This window comes from Schistocerca gregaria, chromosome 2 (genome assembly GCF_023897955.1).
Source record: "Schistocerca gregaria isolate iqSchGreg1 chromosome 2, iqSchGreg1.2, whole genome shotgun sequence".
Taxonomy (NCBI): domain Eukaryota; kingdom Metazoa; phylum Arthropoda; class Insecta; order Orthoptera; family Acrididae; genus Schistocerca; species Schistocerca gregaria.
In genome coordinates this window covers 766,501,986-766,525,680 of record NC_064921.1, presented here as the reverse complement: position 1 = coordinate 766,525,680, position 23,695 = coordinate 766,501,986, and the positions used below count along the sequence as shown (strand labels likewise).

Sequence of the window (23,695 nt, the reverse complement as noted above, 5' to 3'; positions counted from 1 at the left end):
GGACTGGTGACCTCAGATGTTAAGTCTCATAGTGCTTAGAACCATTAGAACCATTTTTTTGACTGAGAGTTTATAATAAACAATAGAACTTACGGTAACTTTCACTTCAATTACATTCGTATCTGACCTGGCCAGCCGGCCGCGGTGGTCTAGCGGTTCTAGGCGCTCAGTCAGGAACCGCGCTACCGCTACGGTCGCAGGTTCGAATCCTGCCTCGGGCATGGATATGTGTGATGTCCTTAGGTTAGTTAGGTTTAAGGCACTTGGTAACAGCAGATACGCTTCCGCGTGTGTAGGACGAGTTTGGCTACCAAGTTGATGTTTGCTGTGCAGCCGACGGTGGCCACATTGAACATTTACAACATTTATCACATTTCTGATTATTAATTAAGTATTGAAAACTAGTTAATTACAAATTATTACATCATCATCATCATCATCATCATCATCATTTAAGACTGGTTATGCCTTTCAGCGTTCAGTCTGGAGCATAGCCCCCTTATAAAATTCCTCCACGATCCCTTATTCAGTGCTAACATTGGTACCTTTTCTGATGTTAGACCTATTACTTCAAAATGATTCTTAACCGAATCCAGGTACCTTCTCCTTGGTCTGCCCCGACTCCTCCTGCCCTCTACTGCTGAACCCAGGAGTCTCTTGAGTAACCTTGCTTATCCCATGCGTGTAACATGACCCCTCCATCTAAGCCTGTTCGCCCTGACTGCTATATCTATAGAGTTCATTCCCAGTTTTTCTTTGATTTACTCGTTGTGGACACCCTCCTGCCATTGTTCCCATCTACTAGTACCTGCAATCATCCTAGCTACTTTCATATCCGTAACCTCAACCTTGTCGATAAGGTAACCTGAATCCACCCAGCTTTCTCTCCCATACAACAACGTTGCTCGAAAGATTGAACGGTGCACAGATAACTTAGTCTTGGTACTGACTCCCTTCTTGCAGAAGAGATTAGATCGTAGCTGCATTAGCTTTGCTACACCTCGCTTCCAGTTCTTTCACTATGTTGCCATCCTGTGAGAATATGCATCCTAAGTACTTGAAACCGTCCACCTGTTCTAACTTTGTTGCTCCTATTTGGCACTCAATCCGTTTATATTTCTTTCTGACTGACATTACTTTCGTTTTGGAGATGCTAATCTTCATACCATAGTCCTTACATTTCTGATCTAGCTCTGAAACATTACACATATTATTACAAATACACTCCTGGAAATGGAAAAAAGAACACATTGATACCGGTGTGTCAGACCCACCATACTTGCTCCGGACACTGCGAGAGGGCTGTACAAGCAATGATCACACGCACGGCACAGCGGACACACCAGGAACCGCGGTGTTGGCCGTCGAATGGCGCTAGCTGCGCAGCATTTGTGCACCGCCACCGTCAGTGTCAGCCAGTTTGCCGTGGCATACGGAGCTCCATCGCAGTCTTTAACACTGGTAGCGTGCCGCGACAGCGTGGACGTGAACCGTATGTGCAGTTGACGGACTTTGAGCGAGGGCGTATAGTGGGCATGCGCGAGGCCGGGTGGACGTACCGCCGAATTGCTCAACACGTGGGGCCTGAGGTCTCCACAGTACATCGATGTTGTCGCCAGTGGTCGGCGGAAGGTGCAAGTGCCCGTCGACCTGGGACCGGACCGCAGCGAAGCACGGATGCACGCCAAGACTGTACGATCCTACGCAGTGCCGTAGGGGACCGCACCGCCACTTCCCAGCAAATTAGCGACACTGTTGCTCCTGGGGTATCGGCGAGGACCATTCGCAACCGTCTCCATGAAGCTGGGCTACGGTCCCGCACACCGTTAGGCCGTCTTCCGCTCACGCCCCAACATCGTGCAGCCCGCCTCCAGTGGTGTCGCGACAGGCGTGAATGGAGGGACGAATGGAGATGTGTCGTCTTCAGCGATGAGAGTCGCTTCTGCCTTGGTGCCAATGATGGTCGTATGCGTGTTTGGCGCCGTGCAGGTGAGCGCCACAATCAGGACTGCATACGACCGAGGCACACAGGGCCAACACCCGGCATTATGGTGTGGGGAGCGATCTCCTACACTGGCCGTACACCTCTGGTGATCGTCGAAGGGACACTGAATAGTGCACGGTACATCCAAATCGTCATCGAACCCATCGTTCTACCATTCCTAGACCGGCAAGGGAAATTGCTGTTCCAACAGGACAATGCACGTCCGCATGCATCCCGTGCCACCCAACGTGCTCTAGAAGGTGTAAGTCAACTACCCTGGCCAGCAAGATCTCCGGATCTGTCCCCCATTGAGCATGTTTGGGACTGGATGAAGCGTCGTCTCACGCGGTCTGCACATCCAGCACGAACGCTGGTCCAACTGAGGCGCCGGGTGGAAATGGCATGGCAAGCCGTTCCACAGGACTACATCCAGCATCTCTACGATCGTCTCCATGGGAGAATAGCAGCATGCATTGCTGCGAAAGGTGGATATACACTGTACTAGTGCCGACATTGTGCATGCTCTGTTGCCTGTGTCTATGTACCTGTGGTTCTGTCAGTGTGGTCATGTGATGTATCTGACACCAGGAAAGTGTCAATAAAGTTTCCCCTTCCTGGGACAATGAATTCACGGTGTTCTTATTTCAATTTCCAGGAGTGTATTACAATTATTACAAATAATTAAATTTGTTATGTTGATATCGAACATTTTGAAAAAAAACTTTGAAACTTCCGCTTTTCATTGGTATAAAGCTTGTTCATTTTGGATTTGTACTTGAATAAATAGGAAGCTTCGAAAATAGGTCCATCGTTTAGAAGAACGCTGTAAAATGTACAGAGAACTTTTGAGTCGTGAGTCTCGTTGTGAGACCGTGTATGTTTAGTTATTGTTACGCGTGTTTTTTTGCAGCGGCAGAAGCAGACGTCGGGCAGCGTCGCGGACGGCCCTGGAGATGCTGACGAAGCGCCGGATGCAGCCCAGCTGCGCGTGGCTGCGGCTGCAGCTGCGGCGCCGGCTGCCCATCCTGGGCTGGCTGCGCGGCTACTCGGCGGGCGACGCCCTGTGCGACGCCATGGCCGGCTTCACCGTGGGCCTCACGCTCATCCCGCAGGCCATCGCCTACGCGGCGCTCGCCGGCCTCAGCCCGCAGGTGCGCACTACGGACCGGAAATGAGCTTCAAACTCGCCAGCGGGACCGAGCTCGCCCTCTTCGTACGCTCGGGGACTTGTCTGCTGCCTACTTAACTGAAAACTCGTCACTCGTTTCTTTTCGGGTGCAAATTGACTACAAAGGGGTGACAAAAGTCATCGGGTAGCGATATGCACGTAATACAGATAGCTGTAGCATCGCGTACATAAGGTATAGAAGGGCACAGTACTGGCGGAGCTGCCATTTGTACTCAGATGATTCATGTGAAAAGGTTTCCGAAGTGATTATGGGTGCACGGCTGGTATTAACAGATTTGACTTACGGAAGGCGTTCGATGCAGTTCCGCACTGTCGCCTGATGAACAAAGTAAGAGCCTACGGAGTATCAGACCAGCTGTTTGGCTCGATTGAAGAGTTTTAGCTAACAATGGAGAGACGTCTACAGACGTTAAAGTAATCTCTGGCGTGCCACAGGGGAGTGTTATGGGACCATTACTTTAACAATGTTGATAAATGTCCTAGTAGATAGTGTCGGAAGTTCCATGCGGCTTTTCGCGGATGACGCTGTAGTATACAGAGAAGTTGCAGCATAAGAAAATTGCAGCGAAATGCAGGAAGATCTGCAGCGGATAGGCACTTGATGCAGGGAGTGGCAACTGACCTTTAACATAGACAAATGTAATATATTGCGAATACATAGAAAGAAGGATCCTTTATTCTATGATTATATGATAGCGGAGCAAACACTGGTAGCAGTTACTTCTGTAAAATGTCTGGGTGTATGCGTACGGAACGATTTGAAGTGGAATGATCATATAAAATTAATTGTTGGTAAGGCGGGTGCCAGGTTGAGATTCATTGGGAGAGTCCTTAGAAAATGTAGTCGATCAACAAAGGAGGTGGCCTACAAAACACTCGTTCGACCTATACTTGAATATTGCTAATCAGTGTGGTATCCGTACCAGGTCTGGTTGACAGAGGAGATGGAGAAAATCCAAAAAAGAGCGGCGCGTTTCGTCACAGGGTTATTTGGTAAGCGTGATAGCGTTACGGAGATGTTTAGCAAACTCAAGTGGCAGACTCTGAAAGAGAGGCGCTCTGCATTGTGGTGTAGCTTGCTGTCCAGGTTTAGAGAGGGTGCGTTTCTGGATGAGGTATCGAATATATTGCTTCCCCCTACTTGTACCTCCCGAGGAGATCACGAATGTAAAATCAGAGAGATTCGAACGCGCACGGAGGCTTTCCGGCAGCCATTCTTCCCGCGAACCATACGCGACTGGAACAGGAAAGGGAGGTAATGACAGTTGCACGTAAAGTGCCCTCCGCCACACACCGTTGGGTGGCTTGCGGAATATAAATGTAGCTGTAGATGTTGATGTGAACAGTAGTTTGAGCTAGATACGTGGGACATTCCATTCCGGAAATCGCTAGGGAATTCAATATTCCCAGATCCAAATAGTCAAGAGTGTGCTGAAAATGACAAATTTCACCACGCACAACGCTGTGACCGGCGGCGTTGACATAACGACCGACAGCAGCAACGTTTGCGTACTCACCGCTAAAAGAAAAAAAAATCGTGAAATGAATGCAGAAATCAATGTTGGACGTACAACGAACATATCCGTTATGACAGCGCGGCGAAATTTGGCGTTACTGGGCTGTGGCAGCAGACGGTCGACAGGAGAGCCTTTGCTAACAGCACGACCTAGCCTGCAGCGCCTCTACTGGGCTCGTGACCATATCGGTTGGACCCTAGGCAACTGGAGCACCGGGGCCTGATCGGATGAGTCCCAGTTTCAGCTGGTAAGAGCTAATGGTGGGGTTTGATTCCACGAAGCCGTGGACCCAAGTTGCCGACAAGGCACTGTGCTAGCTGGTGGTTGCTCCATAAGGGTGTGGGCTGTGTTTACATGGAATAGACTGGGTCCGCTGGTCCAGCTGAACAGATCATAGACTGTAATGGGCTTGGTTCGGTTACTTGGAGACCATTTACAGCCATTCATGGGCGTCATGTACCCAAACAACAATGGACTTTTTATGGATGACAATGCCCCATGACATCAGGAAACATTCGTTCACAGTTGGTTTGAAGAACTTTCTGGATAGTTCGAGCTAATGATTTGGTTACCCAGATTGCCCGCCTCGAAACCCATCGAACGTTTATGGAACATAATAGAGAGGTCAGGTCGTGAATAAAATCCTACACAGCCAACATTTTCGCAATTATGGCTGTATTTAGAGGCAACATGGGTCAGTATTTCTGTAGGGAAGTTCCAATGACTTGTTGACTCCATGCCACATAGAGTTGCTGCACTACACCAGGCAAAAGGAGATCCAACACGATGTTACAATATATCCCATGACTTTTGTCACCTCGTTGTATACCAGCGTAGAAACCACAGTATACAAGTTCTCAAATATAACCGAGGACTCGCGGCATTGCGCTACGTGTGCAACCATTGGGCATGACGACTATTATGCAAAGTGTACTGAGTATAAGCGCAGATATTTTTATAAGTGGAGCCTTAATGTGTACACGCACCACTGTGTTACGTTTTTTTTTGTCAGTGGCGAACAGTCTTCTCACAAATACCATCTTCATAAAGTTAAAAAGGCTACCCGGCCATTGACATTCTTCTGTGCGAATGCACAAGCTTTGCCTGAATTCTTACGCGACTCGTTCTTTCTAAATACAGTTAGGACACCAAATTCCTGTTCGAACCGACAAACTTCTGTTTTAAGTGCCATGAACGGTTTCAACTGTCCCACGCGACTAGTTCCCGTGAAGACAGCTTTATTTATCGTGCGGCTGTGCTGGATCGTGCAGCCACGTCACGTTTCATTGAGTCAGGAGATCTGCTTGTTTGTAGCAAGAAAGTATCCACATGGAAAGGGACCAATGAACCGAACTATCTTTTTAAAATTATGACGTAATGGCATGCGCAGTGAACAGTAACAAAACATAAGGGACACTGCATAGCTAGAACGCACCAGTAGACCCAGAAGAACGCCAACGCAACCGTGGCCGAAACGTTGGTTTTCCTCCAGCACCAGTACTTTTACACATTATGACGCGTACCACACCCAGAAAACTCTTACGTCGACCTACAAGGAAAGTGTGGCGACGCCTTGAACACCACGAATTGTCAGCCCGACGATCGCTGTTGCAAATTCTCTCGACGAGGAAGCAGAGTGTTGTGGGTCGGCAGTGGCGAGGTCATCGACGACACCAGATGCTGGAGAGACACCTGGTCGTACGAGGCCTGCAAAGTAGTTGTCAACTCCGACTATCAGTTCTTTGTTTGAAGTGAATCTTCGTCCACCAAAAACAATTTTCAGTTTTGGGAAGAGATGGAAGTCTGACGGAACCATATCGGGTGAATAAGGCGGGTTTGTAACAATTCATACCTTACTTCGTGTAATTTGCCATGGCGACGGCACACGTTTGATCCAGCAACAAGAGTCGCCTCACCCATATTCAAGATATTTTTTTTTTTCATTTCTAATTCTTCACTTAAAATGTGATATACCCTTTCAGATGACGTCTGGCAAGCGTAAGCAATTTCACGCACTTTCAATCGGCGGTCCTCAATGAGCATTTTGTGCACTTTTGCAATGATTTTTGAAGTAGTGACACATCTTGGCCAACCAGTGCGCGAATCATCATCTCAGCTCTCCCGACCAAATTTAAATTAATTTCTCCACTTGGCAACAGTTGAATATGAAGGAGCAGACTCTGAGCGTATTCTGGAAGTCGGCATGAATGTCCTTTGCTTTCATACTTTTCTTTACGAAGTACTTAATTGCTGTTCGAATCCCGATTTTTTCCATCTCCGCAAGTCACTACGCGTGAACGCCACCAGAGCCACGTTACCGCCACAGATCTCTTCCAAAAGCACTGACGTGGCACGTGTTTACAGGCAACTGTCCAATGAATATTACGTAAACAACTCGTTGCGCTAGCGCTGACCTCTCGTGGTTATTCCTAGAACTTTTCAAATCGCCCTCGTACTTTCAGACGAGTCCCGGTTCTGTCTACCGTATCATGATGGACATACCCGCGTGTGGAGGCTCCGAGAATAACCAGCTTTGGTAGACTGCGTCCGTCATCGTCGTATGGGACCAGCACCTGGCGTGATGGTGCGGAATGTCATGATGTACACAACACGGTCACCTCTGGATCGCGTAGTTCGCAATTTGGACAGCAACTGTTACATATCTGGAGTGTTAAGGCCCGTAGTTGTGGCCTACCTTCGACATTATACGATGCTATCTTTCGACAGGATAACAGGAGACCGCATGTTGCCTGTGGCTTTAGTGACCTAACTCGCTACAGAAGATGGCCGATTGTAGCTCCGGCAAGCACCTTCTCCAGAATTTACAACCACTGAAAAGGTTTGGTCATGGGTTGCCGAAAGATTGGGACGCCGTAACTCGCTGTCCACTACGGTTAATGAACCCTGCAACACAGATGAAGCAACGTTGAATGACATACCATCAAAGCTCATTTGGATTTGATGATCAACCAGAATTTTTCTACTAAACTGTAGAGCCACTAGAAGTAAAATTTCGTTATTTGCTAGCCTTCCTGGTGCTGCAACTTCAATGATCAGCAATATATTTATAAGACGTTTCCTCACCTATGGAAGTGTTGCGTGAATTTCCGCTCATTCCAAATTTTACCACACCCTCCAAATCCGTAAACGCCTCTTCCACCCAACCCCCCGCCGACCCTCCCCCCCACCCATTCCCTCCAACTCACATCCAGCACAAGCTGAAAAAGTTTCCACTTACCCTCAAATAATGATGATGTTTGGTTTGAGGGGCGCTTAACTGCACTGTCATCAGCACCCGTACAAAGTCCAATTACTTTCATAGTCCAATCTAGCCACTCCCATGAACGATACGGATGATGATGAAATGATAAGGACAACACAAAGCCCCTGGGCATAGAAAATCCCCAACCCGGTCGGGAATCGAGCTCGAGACCTTTCCCTCCTCAAATGCCTGAAATATCTACCCAGTCAAATATAATGTCGAATGCCCCCCGCCGTCCTTGACAAACGTGACTTACAACAGCGTTCCACCTTTCTTACATCTTGCTGTACTCCATGTTCTTTCCCATTGGAATTTTAAGTGCTTCTCTTCAGTCCATGAAACAATTCCTGAAATCCATCCATCCTATCTAATCATACCAAAACAAATACAATTTGACAAACACACACACACAAATGGCTCACAGATATCGCAGACACATTCAATATCTCACACAAAACACATCGAAACAAGTTTCGAGTGCTGTGAAGTCTGAAAAACAAAGTTCCAGATAGCAGAAAAATAACAACGCTAAAAATGTGACAAAACACACGACATGTAGAACAACAACTACGGAACCTGTAAGTGGAACTTAAAATTATTACTATGTCATAGAAAACCAAACTGACAGAACTGTTTATAACATATATAAACATCGTCCAAAATGTAAACTAAATAGAACAAACAAAGATATGGAAATAGTCCAGGCTACTAAGAAGCCTTTCAAAGAAAAAGGTGGAAGGCATATGGCACCTAAATTGTGTTTCATTCAGTTGTAATTAGACGTTAAAAAAGTAGAAATTATCAGCATATCATATTATTATACCCAACTGAGGACGACAAGACTACAAAAGCTGAAGAATTAACAAGTTGTCGTCTCTTAATTTCCTTATCTCTTTTAATTCAGTACAGTACTTCCTTGATCCATCTACTATCCATTTGCCTAATTACACATCCAGTATATTTTCATGTCACTGCCGTTATAAAGAAAATTACGTCTTCCATTCAATTTTTCCCCGAATCATTTCTTTGTTTTCCTCTTTGCTAATAGTTCCGAACCTATATATGTCTTTTGCTTGCTGAGTAGTTTTCAGTCTTATACACTGGTGAAAAAAAAAAACATACATTCAAAACGCGAAACTACATGTGTGCATGGGACACTGATAGAAGCAGTGAAGACAATGCTTCACTGTGCTGTGCTACTAAGGAGATAGAAACCGCGAAAAAGCGGAGCCTATAACAACTCTGTTTCACTTGTTAAGTGTAGTTTCTGTGCTTTCAAGCGTCATAATAAGTTAGTAAACATTGTAGACATGATAGAGTAGGGTCGACGAGCACAGTTCGAGCAATTAATTTCATTTCAGTGACGTCATTCTGAAGGCCTATGGCGGACTCATTACTTCTCCCGAAGAACTGATCGCCACATAGTAAAGATTGTATAGGTGATACAAGGGAGGTACATGTGCTCGTAGTTTTGATCCTGAAGAGCAGAGTCAGATTCACTCATGAGACGTATCAACAGAAGTACAGCCTCTGCCCATCACATGGCCTTAACAGCGTTTCCGCTAATACCTCCAAAAATCTGTTCCCTGAAAATTGCACTGTGAGGAAGGTTGCCGTCCGTCGGGCTTTTTCAAACACCTAGGATGATGTAGCGAAAGACACAATTGGAAGGATGATGAGCGCAAAGTTATGCATAGTCAAGAAACCAGTTTCGGGATTGGCGTCGGAGAAGGACTTCTGCGAGTGGGTGCACATCCGTAGAGCAGTAATTTCCGCAGTGTCATCCAGCCCATTCTCAGGCTATTCCTACAAAGGCGGCAGGGACACAGCCTGACAAAATAAGTGGAAAACCCATAAGGCGAGGAGTTAAAGAAATGAAACTTCACTGGTTGAGAGGGTATGTATATTACAGTGATTACAAAATCGAGTCAATTTTATAAAGCACTCGGCAATATGAACCCACTTATCACTATGATGTTGCACGCCTTCTGAACTGTATATATGCACTGATACACTTTGGAAGGATGTCGTAAATCAGTTGTGTGTTCTCATGATTTAATATGGGCCACAACCGTTGTAACTGGTACTTGATATCCTGGATACTGGCGCTGTGACAGAGCTGACGTCCGAGCTGAGCCCTTTTATACCAGGGACAGATTTGGGGGTCTTGCTGGTCACGGGAGTACCTCAACATCAAGAAGACAGTTCACACAGACATATTCCACGCGTTGGCGCGGCATTGAACTGTTGAGAAGTGGCATCACGATACTGTAGCATGGGAGGCAACACAGTGGGGACAGCATGTCCATAACGTACCATTGTGCCGTCAGAGTTCATTCAATCACTACTAGCAGTAACCTGAACTCATATCCAATGGTTCTGCACGCAATGTCGACAGGAGTAACACCGCAGTGCCTCCACAAATCACCGAGATAGGTGGCGCAGTGGCTAGCACACTGGACTTGCATTCGGGATGTCGACGGTTCATTCTGAGTTAGGTTTTCCGTGATTTCCCCAAATCGCTCCAGGAAAAAGCCGGGATGGCTCCTTTGAAAGGGCACGGCCCACTTCCTTCCCCGTCCTTCCCTAACTCGATGATACCGATGACCTCGCTGTTTGGTCTCTTCTCCCAAACCCTCCCTCCCCAGGTCGTTGGTAGAATGGACCTCCACACAACAATACTCGACAACGATGGTCATATGGGATAATGAAATGCGTCAGCAGTCCAGCATTTCCGGTCACAGTACTACTCCAAATGTAGTCGTTCGTGTTCTGGTGTTAACGGTAACTTATTCATGGGTCAGTAAGACCTGAGTCCGGCTGCTGTTAGACTCCGACCAGTGGTGCATAGAGTCCATTACTTATTCTCGGATGGCCGGCGCAGATGCAAAGGATTTTCAGTGTGACTGATGCACAATGTGGCGACCCTCCATTGTGGTGGTCAGAAATTGTCGATCGGAACATTGACTAAGAGTATGCCTGTCCTCAGCCCGCCTGGTTAGTCGAGCGGTCTAACACACGGCTTTCCGTAGTGTGAAGGAGCGCCTGGTCCCCGGCACGAATCCGCCCGGCGGACTTGCGACGAAGTCCGGTGAGCCGGCCAGTCTGTGGATGGTTTTTAGGCGGTTTTCCATTTGCTTCGGGGAATGCGGGCTGGTTCCCCTTATTCCGCCTCAGTTACACTATGTCGGCGATTGCTGCGCAAATAAGTTCTCCGCGTACGCGTACACCACCATTACTCTACCACCCAAACATAGGGGTTACACACGTCTGGTGTGAGACGTTCCCTGGGGTTGTCTACAGGGGGCCGAACCGCACAATAGCCGTGGGTTCGGTGTGGGGCGGCGGAGTGGTGAAGTGGACTGCGGTAGTTGTCTCTGAGCACTATGGGACTTAACATCTGAGGTCATCAGTCCCCTAGAACTTAGAACTACTTAAACCTAACTAACCTAAGGACATCACACACATCCATGCCTGTGGCAGGATTCGAACCTGCGACCGCAGCTGTCCGCGGTTCCACACTGAAGCGCCTAGAACCGCTCGGCCACACCGGCCGGCTTTTTGTCAGGGAAATGTGCTCAACCTGGATGGAAAAGCCAATGCACATACTTTTTTTGGTTGCCTTACAAGTTCTCTGAGGTGTTTAGTAGCTGATACAGCTAACACGAGCAGCTGATATGTCCTCTATTAGAATGCGTGGGGCGTGATGGAATTATGCTTGCCTAACTGATTTATGTTACCGACAACATCCCTCAATAAAATGCACGGCGTCATAGGCAGAAGTAACTTGAATCCTCCCTCCCAAAGAGAAGATATGATACGTCTAGAATCTTTCAGGTCTGCATTGTACTTAGTGTATACTATTCAAACTACTGCACCTGTAGTTCCAGACAATGTGACCAGACGAGCCTGAGATCACATCTACATTTACATATACGCTCCAGGAGCAACATCATGATGCGGTGCGAAGGGTACTCCGCATGCCGCTGTTTCCCCTCTCCTTTTTTCCAAGTTCTATTACAATCATAGTACACCACATAAAATATGTGGCTGCGACGTTATTGATGATTCATTGTTTTATGGTGTTCATTTTTCATTTTCCAACAGCAGTTTTTATCTTTTACATTTGAATAAGAAGTGCTGGTCACAAATTAAAACGGAAGAAGCTAGCACTCGCAATTAAAAGTTATTCCTGCAACCTCTGACATGTATGGATGCCTCAAAAAGAGCCAAAATTCTGCATAGAATATTATTTCCTCGCCGTTTTGTACAAGGGAACATTGTAGAAGCCCTTCGCAATTCAGCTATTGGTATAGTGGGTGAGTCAAGAAAAAAAAATGGTTCAAATGTCTCTGAGCACTATGGGACTTAACTGCTGTGGTCATCAGCCCCTAGAACTTAGAACTACTTAAACCTAACTAACCTAAGGACATCACACTCATCCATGCCCGAGGCAGGATTCGAACCTGCGACCGCAGCGGTCGCTCGGTTCCAGACTGTAGCGCCTAGAACCGCTCGGCCACTCCGGTCGGCTGTGATTCAACACTCATGTCCTATAGGACAAAAGGGTAAACCACAACTCCTCCGACAAACTTTCAGAAGTGGTAATATGAACCAAAACAAGAAAAAATGTCAGGTAAACATGTGCCCTAAAGTGCATATCTTTAGAGCTTTAAGCAGTTTTTCATCTTCACTGGTACAAAACACATCTCGTCTGCCGTAAAATAACTCATAATGCTCATAGCTCTTAAGGTATGCTCTTTATAGCCCTTGTTTACTGGACATTTTGTTGTTGTTTTGGTCCGTACTCATGTACAGAATTTACATTCCGATTCAGCGACCTCTGCACAGGCTACCGCTACAGTGAACTATAACGTGTGACACCATTTTTTACGTGAAGACTACGGCAGCACAAGGGTTTTTTTGTGAACAAACTATTGCTTTCTGTCGATTCTAGAATGTATCAAACATTCCAAGTAGACCTCATTTCTTTCGGGACTACACACACACATCAAAAAAGGTTTTGCATCACCTCGGTTCCGAGAGTTCCGGAACCTGTACAGAAAATTGGAATAGAGATCAACATAAACATCATTTCTGCCCTTTTTATTCCTCATGAAAACCATACATTGCATGTTGTACCACAATACAGCAAAACATTCAGAGGTGGTAGTCCAGATTTCTGTACATACCGGTACCTCTAATACCGAGTAGCACGTCCTCTTCCATTAATACATGCCTGTATTCGTCGTAGCATACTGCCCATAAGTTCATCAAGGCATTGTTGGTCCAGATTGTCCCACTCCTCAACGGCTATTCGGCATAGATCCCTCAGAGTGGTTGGTGGGTCACGTCGTCCATAAACAGCCCTTTTCAATCTATCCAAGGCAAGTACGATAGGGTTCATATCTGGAGAACATGCTGGCCGCTCTAGTCGAGCGATGTTGTTATCCTGAAGAAAGTCATTCACAAGATGTGTACGATGGGGGTGCGAATTGTCGACCATGAAGACGAATGCCACGCCACTATGCTGCCAATATCTTTGCACTATCGGTCGGAGGATGGCATTCACTTATCTTACATCCGTTAAGCGCCTTGCGTGGCCACCAGCGGCGTCCGCTGGCCCCACATAATGCCACCCCAAACCAGCAGGAACCTCCACGTTGCCGCACTTGCGAGACAGTGTGTCTAAGGCATTCAGCCTGACCGGGTTGCCTTCAAACATGTCTCCGACGATTGTATGATTGAAGGCATGTGCGACACTCGTCGGTGATGAGAACGTGATTCCAATCCTGAGCGGTCCATTCGCCATGTTGTTGGGCCCATCTGTGCCGCGCTGCATGTGTCGTGGTTGCAAAGATGGACCTCGCCATGGACGTCGGGAGTGAAGCTGCGCATCATGCAGTCTATTGCGCACGGTTTGAGTCGTAACACGATGTCCTGTGACTGCACGAAAAGCATTATTCAACATGGTGGTGGTGCTGTCAGGGTTCCTCCGAGCCATAATCCCTAGGTAGCGGTCATCCACTGCAGTAGTAGCCCTTGGGCATGTCATCGACAGTTCCTGTCTCTCTGTATCTTCTCCATGTCCGAACTACATCGCTTTGGTTCACTCCGAGATGTCTGGACTCTTCCCTTGTTGAGAGCCCTTCCTGGTACAAACTATCAATGCGGACGCAATCGAACCGCGGTATTGACCGTCTAGGGATGGATGAACTACAGACAACACGAGCCGTGTACCTCCTTCCTGGTGGAATGACTGGAACCGATCGGCTGTCGGACCCCCTCTGTCTAATAGGCGCTGCTCATGCATGGTTGTTTACAGCTTTAGGAGGGTTAAGTGACATCTCTGAGGAGTCAGAAGGACTGATACAATTTCACAGTCAAATTTTTATCTTCAGGAGTTCTGGGAACCCGGGTGATGCAAAACTTTTTTTGATGTGTGTATTAGGTTATACCAGATACTCGTATCTGATGACAAAAGTGATTCAGGACGTAAGAGCCAAAATTAAATCAGTGAAAAATAGGGATAGTTGTGAATATGTTATGCTGCACGGAAGCTTTTTATTCCTATTATCGACGACAATACAGGCTAGATAGAGTGCTAGAAATTGCGAGTACTCCCAAGTAAGTCTTTGAAACTGATACTTGATCAGTGACAATGGGATTGGCCCAACGATATAACGATACGTATCATATTAATCAAAACAGGTAATACAGTTATCTGTAATGAAGTACTGCTTGAAAAAGGAACTGCACAAATATCCAGTCAAATCTTCATAAGGTTTCAGTGTCGTGCGGAGTTTGGTAAATTGCTTTAAATGTACAAAAATGTAAAATAGCGCTCTTCACACACCACAGAACAGTAGAATCTTATGACTGAAACATAAGTGAGTGACAACTGTAATCAGTCGACTCATAAAAACCTGGGTGTAAAAATTTGGTGTGAATCATTGGCCCTGGAATAAGGCAGTCAGTCTATAAATGGAACTTCTTATAGCACATTTGTGCTTCCCATCTTCCATTGTTGCTCAATTGTGTGATAGCCGTATAAAAAATGACAACACGAATGGTCACTGGTTTACCTGACTCGTGGGGAACCGTCAGGGAAATGGTGAAAACCATGATTCGGCAGACGTGCGAAGAGAGACGCGAACCATCCCCCGAAAATCTGCTAACAAAGTTTTAAGAACGGGTATTAATTGGTGATTCTAATAATATACTACAATCCCCTACATATTGCTCCCTTAGTGACAGCGAAGACAACATTATATTAACTGTAGCTCACACAGGGGCATTTAAACAATCATTCCTCCTGAATTCGATACGGGACTGATACAATGATAAGTACCCTCTGCCGTGCACTTCACAAATAAGTAGTCTGAAGAGTACGTACAGGGTGTTTCAAAAATGACCGGTATATTTGAAACGGCAATACAAACTAAACGAGCAGCGAGAGAAATACACGGTTTGTTGCAATATGCTTGGGACAACAGTACATTTTCAGGCAGACAAACTTTCGAAATTACAGTAGTTACAATTGTCAACAACAGGTGGCGCTGCGGTCTGGGAAACTCTATAGTAAGATATTTTCCACATATCCATCATGCGTAGCAATAATATGGCGTAGTCTCTGAATGAAATTACCCGAAACCTTTGACAACGTGTCTGGCAGAATGGCTTCACATGCAGATGAGATGTACTGCTTCAGCTGTTCAATTGTTTCTGGATTCTGGCGGTACACCTGGTCTTTCAAGTGTCCCCACAGAAAGAAGTCACAGGGGTTCATGTCTGGCGAATAGGGAGGCCAATCCACGCTGCCTCCTGTATGTTTCGGATAGCCCAAAGCAATCACACGATCATCGAAACATTCATTCAGGAAATTAAAGACGTCGGCCGTGCGACGTGGCCGGGCACCATCTTGCATAAACCACGAGGTATTCGCAGTGTCGTCTAAGGCAGTTTGTACCGCCACAAATTCACGAAGAATGTCCAGATAGCGTGATGCAGTAATCGTTTCGGATCTGAAAAATGGGCCAATGATTCCTTTGGAAGAAATGGCGGCCCAGACCAGTACTTTTTGAGGATGCAGGGACGATGGGACTGCAACATGGGGCTTTTCGGTTCCCCATATGCGCCAGTTCTGTTTATTGACGAAGCCGTCCAGGTAAAAATAAGCTTCGTCAGTAAACCAAATGCTGCCCACATGCATATCGCCGTCATCAATCCTGTGCACTACATCGTTGGCGAATGTCTCTGGTGCAGCAATGGTAGCGGCGCTGAGGTGTTGCCGCGTTTGAATTTTGTATGGATAGAGGTGTAAACTCTGGCGCATGAGACGATACGTGGACGTTGGCGTCATTTGGACCGCAGCTGCAACAAGGCGAACGGAAACCCGAGGCCGCTGTTGGATCACCTGCTGCACTAGCTGCGCGTTGCCCTCTGTGGTTGCCGTACGCGGTCGCCCTACCTTTCCAGCACGTTCATCCGTCACGTTCCCAGTCCGTTCAAATTTTTCAAACAGATCCTTTATTGTATCGCTTTTTGGTCCTTTGGTTACATTAAACCTTCGTTGAAAACTTCGTCTTGTTGCAACAACAATGTTGTAGGCGGTGGAATTCCAACACCAGAAAAATCCTCTGTTCTAAGGAATAAACCATGTTGTCCACAGCACACTTGCACGTTGTGAACAGCACACGCTTACAGCAGAAAGACGACGTACAGAATGGCGCACCCACAGACTGCGTACAGAATGGCGCACCCACAGACTGCGCTGTCTTCTATATCTTTCACATTACTTGCAGCGCCATCTGTTGTTGAAAATTGTAACTACTGTAATTTAGAAAGTTTGTCCGCCTGAAAATGTACTGTTGTCCCAAGCATATTGCAACAAACGGTGTATTTCTATCGCTGCTCGTTTAGTTTTTATTGCCGTTTCAAATATACCGGTCATTTTTGAAACACCCTGTAGATAGATAGATGACGATGTTGATGTTAGAAGAGGAAAGAATTCATAATAGAGATGTGTAAATGTGTCCAAATAGAATTAAGATTTCTCCTCAAGTACAGATGTGACTTAAGATGGAAAAGGTGAGACAGGAACCAACGAGACTTGTCTTGCGTACATTGTGGTGCGTACTGCTTCAGTGCAGAGAATCAACTCGGTGATACTGTGATAGCCAATGACGCTGTTGCCTGGGAGACACGGGGACTAGTTCATTCGGTCTGAAAGGAAGCATTCTGCTGAAATATAGCCAAAAACATTTATGTCCCCTTAAACGCCTACAATTTTCCATCTTCACTTATTACACTAATCACTATACGCGATGTAAAGCGCCTGTCTTCTTATTTGTCTACCTTACGTCAAGTACATCTCACTCAACTGCTTAACAGAACACAGCGGGAGAAGTGCCGAGATCGTGAGTTCAAAGGAACCATATGGTATGTTTGGCATGCGCTTTGAGTGCTATGCAAATGTTGGCGGCTAGAAACCTTCCAGAAAGTAAGTGCTTCTCCTCAAACAAAACGATAGCAAATATTGCAAGAGACAACACTCGCGAGGAAGGCTGAAAATGTTACGACGGCACTTTCATGTCGATGAATGAGAACATTCATTTTTCCCGCATGCTACTCCGTGGCGGAACGCTCGACAAATAGTTTGAAAGTGGATTTGCGAATCTTCTGCTAAGTGCTTGTATGGGAACTGCAGAGTAGCGACGGATACGTAGATGATGGATAGATTTAGAACAGGGTGGACGCACCCTCGAGAGGCCAAATGAAAAGCTGCTAGGATAAATAAGCAGCTACATTGTTACGGAATCCGCCGAAGTGGCCGTGCACCAGGTTGGGAGTCGGGGGTTAGATGTTACACAATAACATACTTCAAGTAGCCATAACATGTGAACACTTGTTTTGTTTGTACAGGTTTTTTAGTCTTGGTGTAATTGTTCCGGTCAGATGGATGAACTAGAATATCGTGCGTTTGTAAAATCCTCGGTTTTGCTGAGAATATCGCTAACGGAATTCATTGAAGCTGATCAATGTTTATAAAGAGCGGTAAAGAAATAGCAGGCGGTATTTAAATGTAACAGTTCCCCTGTTGAAACTGAAACTTCAAACTCTTACGAAAACTTCCGAGAATCTTCGCAATGTGGTGTCGCACGAATGGCGTTCAGAGATGTATAAAATAGATGGGACAATATTTTTTGTCAGAAGAAAAAGTACAGCACACTGTAAACGACGAATTAACAACGTATAAGAAAGCTTTGTGCAAGATAGGTGCCGCATTCACAGAGTGGTGGCAAAAAACAAATGCAAAAACCAGATTCTCAGGTCATTATTCACAGAGAACCATCAGACTTTGTGAGGCGATTTGTTACTAACGTTACGAGATGCCGGTCCACCACTCCACTCATGGGAAATAAAATGAAAGCAGGGGACCGAAGACCTGACACATAAACAGGCTCCGGCCCCACATGCAGGTAGATCCTTTATCTGTAAGGCTCTACCAGTTACCAACTTATCAGCGACGCCTCTAACAGGGTGCAGCATTCCCCACATGTAGGCCTATATTTTTAAGGACTCCATACATGGTTTTGCCAGTGTAGTTCACTGTCTCTTGACTGTAGCAAATGAGCTCGATGTCCTAAGATCAGTACGCACAGCTCAAATGCCAGCTCCGGGGTAGCGGGGCCACCGACACTCCACCATAAGACTTAACGAAGAAAGCAACTCATCTACATCTATGTATATTCTCCGCTAGCCACCAAGTGGTGTGTGGCAGAGGGCACAATTCGCGCCAAAGTCATATTTCCCCCCTCCCCCCTCTGTTCCACTTGCGGATCACGCGAGGGAAAACGACTGTCTGAACGCCTCAGTACGAGCTCTTATTTCCCTTATCTTTGACTGATGATCATTAGGCGATTTGAACGTTGGTGGTAATAATATGTGCTCTACATCCTCGACGAAGATTGGATTTCGTAATTTAGTGAGCAGCCCCTTCTGTTTAGCACGCCGACTATCTGAAAGTGTGTCCCACTTCAAACTTTCTATGAGATTTGTACTCTCGCGATTGCTAAATGTACCAGTCACGAATCTTGCCGCTCTTCTTTGGACCTTCTCAGTCTCTTGAATCAGACCCAACCGGTAAGGGTCTCATACAGACGAACAATAATCTAAGGCTGGACGAACTAACGTATTGTAAGCTATTTCCTTTGCTGAAGGACTGCATCGCTTCAGAATACTACCGCAATCTAGAGTTCGCCTTGCCCGTTACTTGTGTAATCTGATCATTCCATTTGAGATAATTTCGAATAGTCACATCCAGATACTTGACGGATGTTACCGCTTCCAAAGACTGGGTATTTATATTGTAGTCGTTCATTAATGGGGATTTTCGCCTTGTTATACGCAGTAGGTTACGCTTACTAATATTGAGATATAACTGCCAGTCACTACACCATGCATTTATTTTCTACAAATCCTCATTGATTTGTTCACAGCTTTCGTGTGATACTACTTTCCTGTAGACTACAGCATCATCGGCAAACAGTCTAAAGCCGCTGTCAATACCATCAACCAGATAGTTTACGTAAATAGTAAAAGCAGCGGACCTATTACGCTGCCCTGGGGCACACCTGAAGTTACGCTTGTTTCTGTTGAAGTCACCCAGTTCAGGACGATATCCTGCTCCCTGTCTGTTAGAAAACTTTCTATCCAACCGCATATGTCATCGGATAGACCGTAAGCGAGCCCTTTTTGTATCAAGTGACAGTGCGGAAATGAGTCGAACGCCTTTCGAATGGCATCAACCTGGGAGCCGGTATCTAGAGCCTGTTGTATATCATGCGCAAATAGGGCCAGCTGTGTCTCGCATGACCACTGTTTCCTAAAACCGTGCTTGTTTCTGCAAATGAGCTTCTCAAGGTCTAGAAAGGTCATTATGTCTCAACACAAAATAGGTTCCATGATTCTACAACAAGTCGATGTCAGTGAACTTGGCCGGTAATTATGTGCATCCGATTTTCTACCCTTTTTATAGACTGCTATGACCTGGGCCTTCTTCCAGTCCCATCGAACTTCCTGCTGTTCCAATGATATCTGATAAATAATGGATAAGAATGGTGCTATATTTGTAGCATAGTCAACATAATATCTTACGGGGATACTGTCTCGGCCAGATGCCTTCCAGGGGTCTAAGGATCTTAACTGTTTTACAGTCCCAGATACACTAGACACTATGTCAGCCATCCTTACGTTTGTTCGATGGTTGAAAGGGGGAATGGTGGTGCAGTCCTCTACCGTAAACGAGTTTTTAAAGGTTATTTTTAGAATGTGCAGATAAAATATTGCTTTCAAATTCGTTAAAAGAATCTCTCATTGTCCTTCTGACAGCTGGTTTCATTTCGCATAATTTCTGTTTGTCAGAGGAGCAGTGACTACGTTTAAAACGAGTGTGCAAAATTCTCTGCTTTCTCAGCAACTTCCTAATATGTTTGTTGTACCGAGGTGGATCCTTTCCCTCCCCTATATTTTTGCTGGGCACATATTTCTCTAGCACATGGTGGACAATACCTTTAAATTCCGACCAAAGATGTTCAATATCTTTGTGTATCACGGTGAATGCTTGGAGCTCACTATGAAGATATTACCTAATGACACTTTTATTCACTTTCCCAAACAAGCAAGCTCTAAGCTCTTTCTTTGGTTTTCTTGCAACTTCCACTGACATGGAAGCCACAACGAAATTATGTTCGCTAATACCTTCTCCTAGATTAACTTCCTGAAAATGATCAGCTCTGTTTGTCGCCAAGATATCTAATATGTTGTCATCTCGAGTTTGTTTTCTAACCAACTGGTCAAGGTTTTATGTTGAGAGCGCTCCTAGAATAACTTCACACGAATCTTTCCTTCTGCCCCCTGTGATAAACGTGCAATTTTCCCAGTCAGTGGACGCTAGATTAAAGTCTACACCTATAACTAATGAATAATTTAGATATTGACTTCCTATGTACTCAAGACTTTCCCTGAAACGTTCTGCGATGTTTGTTGCGGATGCTGGTGGCTATAAAAACATCCTAATAAATTTGCCCATTATGTGTCACTATCGAGTAACGTAGCTAGATGAAACTTGAACCACGCTTGGAAAGAACTGCTACAGTACAGTACAAAAGGTATCTGAAAGAAATACCCAACGAGACAAAGAGAAAAGACGCTTCTACTCGAAGACAATAATTACACTGAAATCTCTGCTATTAGTTACGGCCCCCTGGACATTAAAAAAGCTGGGCATATTTCTTAACAAATGTGTAATCACCACGAACGGCAAAGCATGCTCTGCAACGTATAGTAATGGTGGCCACTTGGTAAGGAGTTCTTGTGGCAGGCCGCTCCATTCCTCCACCAGCGAGGTTAACTGCTGGATGGTCGTTGGCGCATATGGACGTCGTGCAACGCCTCTCCCCAACGCATACCACACGTGTTTGATTGGAGTTGAGTCGGGGAAACTGGAAGGCCAGTCCACTCACCAAATATCCTCTCGTTCCAAGAGCTCCTCTGCCTGCGCAGTTAGAGCGAGCATGCGCTGTCATCCATAAAAATAAAGTCAGAGACAAACGCTCCCTGAAAATACGCACATGGGGAAGGAGTTAACTATCACAATAACGCTGAGCGGTGAGTTTATTGGGTTGAAAGCTATGGAGATCAACACGACTATACAGCATTATGATTTGCTTCACCGTAACAGATGGACAACCAATACGATCATGTTCGACGATGCTAGACGCGTCCACATAGAGCGAGCAGTGAGATCACGTAATTCACCCATGAGCATTGTCGAACATGATCGTTTCGGTGATCCAGGTGATGTGGTATAAGAGGTATAATTTTGCATGGGATACTGATCTCCATATCTTTGAACGCAGTACATTCACCGGCTACGTTGTGACAGAGTACTCCTCTCCCACGTGCTGCGTCCGGTCGTAACTTAATTTTTATGTATGATTATGCGCGACCGCATCAAACTACGCAGCAGATGGAGCTCAGCGAACGAGGGGATGGCCTGCCCGTTCCCCCAATTTAAATCCCATGGAAAACATGTGAGATGCATTGGGGAGACGTATTGTAGCACCTACCGGTGCACCAATGACCATTTAGCAGTTATCAACTGCTCTCATGGAGGAATAGATCCTCCTACCACGAGAACTACTTACCAACCGCGCACCAGCAAGGGGGCATGTTGGCAATGGAAATGCCGTGTGGCTTGGGTCTCCCGTCGGGTAGATCGTTCGCCTGGTGCAAGTCTTTAAAGTTGACGACACTTAGGCCACTTGCGTGATGATGAGGATGATAGGATGATGATAAAGTCAACGCAACACCCAGTCCCTGAGCGGAGAAAATCTCCGACCCAGCCGGGAATCGAGCCTGGGCCGTCAGGTATGACATTCCGTCGTGCTCACCACTCAGCTACCAGGGGCGGACATGGAGGCATGTTGCAGAACATGCATTGTCGTGATGATGCTCACACACCCTATTCGAAAAGTAAGATCCAGTGGGGTGAGAAATGGAAACCGCAGTGAAAATCCGATGAAGCTTTGCACAGATATGTTGGGCAGTGTCTCTAGTATGCCCTCCGATCGCGTCACGTCGCTCTTTTCAGTTCAGAGTCCACAGAGAGCACGTAAATGTGCTTAGAACAATAGTGTCTCCCGCCAGGTACGAGGGCCTCGTGTGAGATTTCGCCTGATGTCATGCAGCCCACATAACTGCAATACGTTTCCTTCTGCATGGCGATTCTCGGTCGTGCTCTGAAGGGGCACTGACGATAAGATGCCTGTCATCTCGACTGCTAGTGATACGATGCCGTTGGGATCCAGCACGGCGTTCCGTATTACCCTCCTGCACCCACCGATTCCATGTTCTGCTAACGGTCATTGGATCTCGACCAACGCGAGCAGCAATGTCGCGATACGATAAACCGCAATCGCGATAGGCTACAATCCGACCTTTAATAAAGTCGGAAACGTGATGATACCCTTTTCTCCTCCTTACACGAGGTATCACAACAACGTTTCACCAGGCAACGCCGGTCAACTGCTGTTTGTGTATGAGAAATCGGTTGGAAACTTTCTTCATGTCAGCACGTTGTAGGTGTCGCCACTAGCGCCAACTTTGTGTTAATGCTCTGAGAAGCAAATCATTTGCATATCACAGCATCTTCTTCCTGTCGGTTAAATTTCGCGTCTGTGTGGCAATTTTAATGGCCAGTAGTGTATGAAGACAACGGTCTGGCACAGACGGCGAGCCGTAGACCAGCGTACAGAATTGGCAGGAAGCACAAGTGGTTTCCTTCTACGAGGGTATCGGAAAGTTGGTACAACGCTGCGACAAATGTCTATATCGGAGCGGCGAGTATGCAGAGAAGTAGCTGGAAGGTGTAGCTAACTGATGCAAATAAAACATTTTTGATTTTCACAATGGTTTCCATTTTGCGACTAATCGGAACTTACTTTCCGAATAGACCTCGTAAGAACCATGTCCCGCCTTTTGTAATGATCTGGAGATCATCATCAATCGCGGTGACTTCAGTTAATCATTGTTTTGGAATGTGTTGTATCTGTTCGTCTCATTTCGTATTTCCCTCAGTTAACTTATGTACTGTACTGTATTGTACGATATTATAAGAGTTTTTTATGTGCAGTCCAAGTTTCATCGAGTTACCTTACTTGACAGTGACAGATCATGTG

At 46.0% G+C, this 23,695-nt stretch overlaps 1 protein-coding gene across 4 annotated transcripts in view; it reads left to right on the top strand.

Annotated features, from left to right (window-relative positions):
* The window catches only part of LOC126334990 (sodium-independent sulfate anion transporter-like), a 303,702-nt gene that overhangs the window by 188,894 nt on the left and 91,113 nt on the right, over positions 1-23,695 (top strand). For 3 of the 4 annotated variants that reach the window (XM_049997802.1, XM_049997803.1, XM_049997801.1), the window contains exon 2: positions 2,895-3,135. In XM_049997802.1, coding sequence (XP_049853759.1) covers positions 2,938-3,135 — 198 coding nt within the window. In that variant the 5' untranslated portion in view covers positions 2,895-2,937. The remainder of the gene's footprint in view (positions 1-2,894; positions 3,136-23,695) is intronic. The other variant, XM_049997804.1, reaches the window with a different exon arrangement.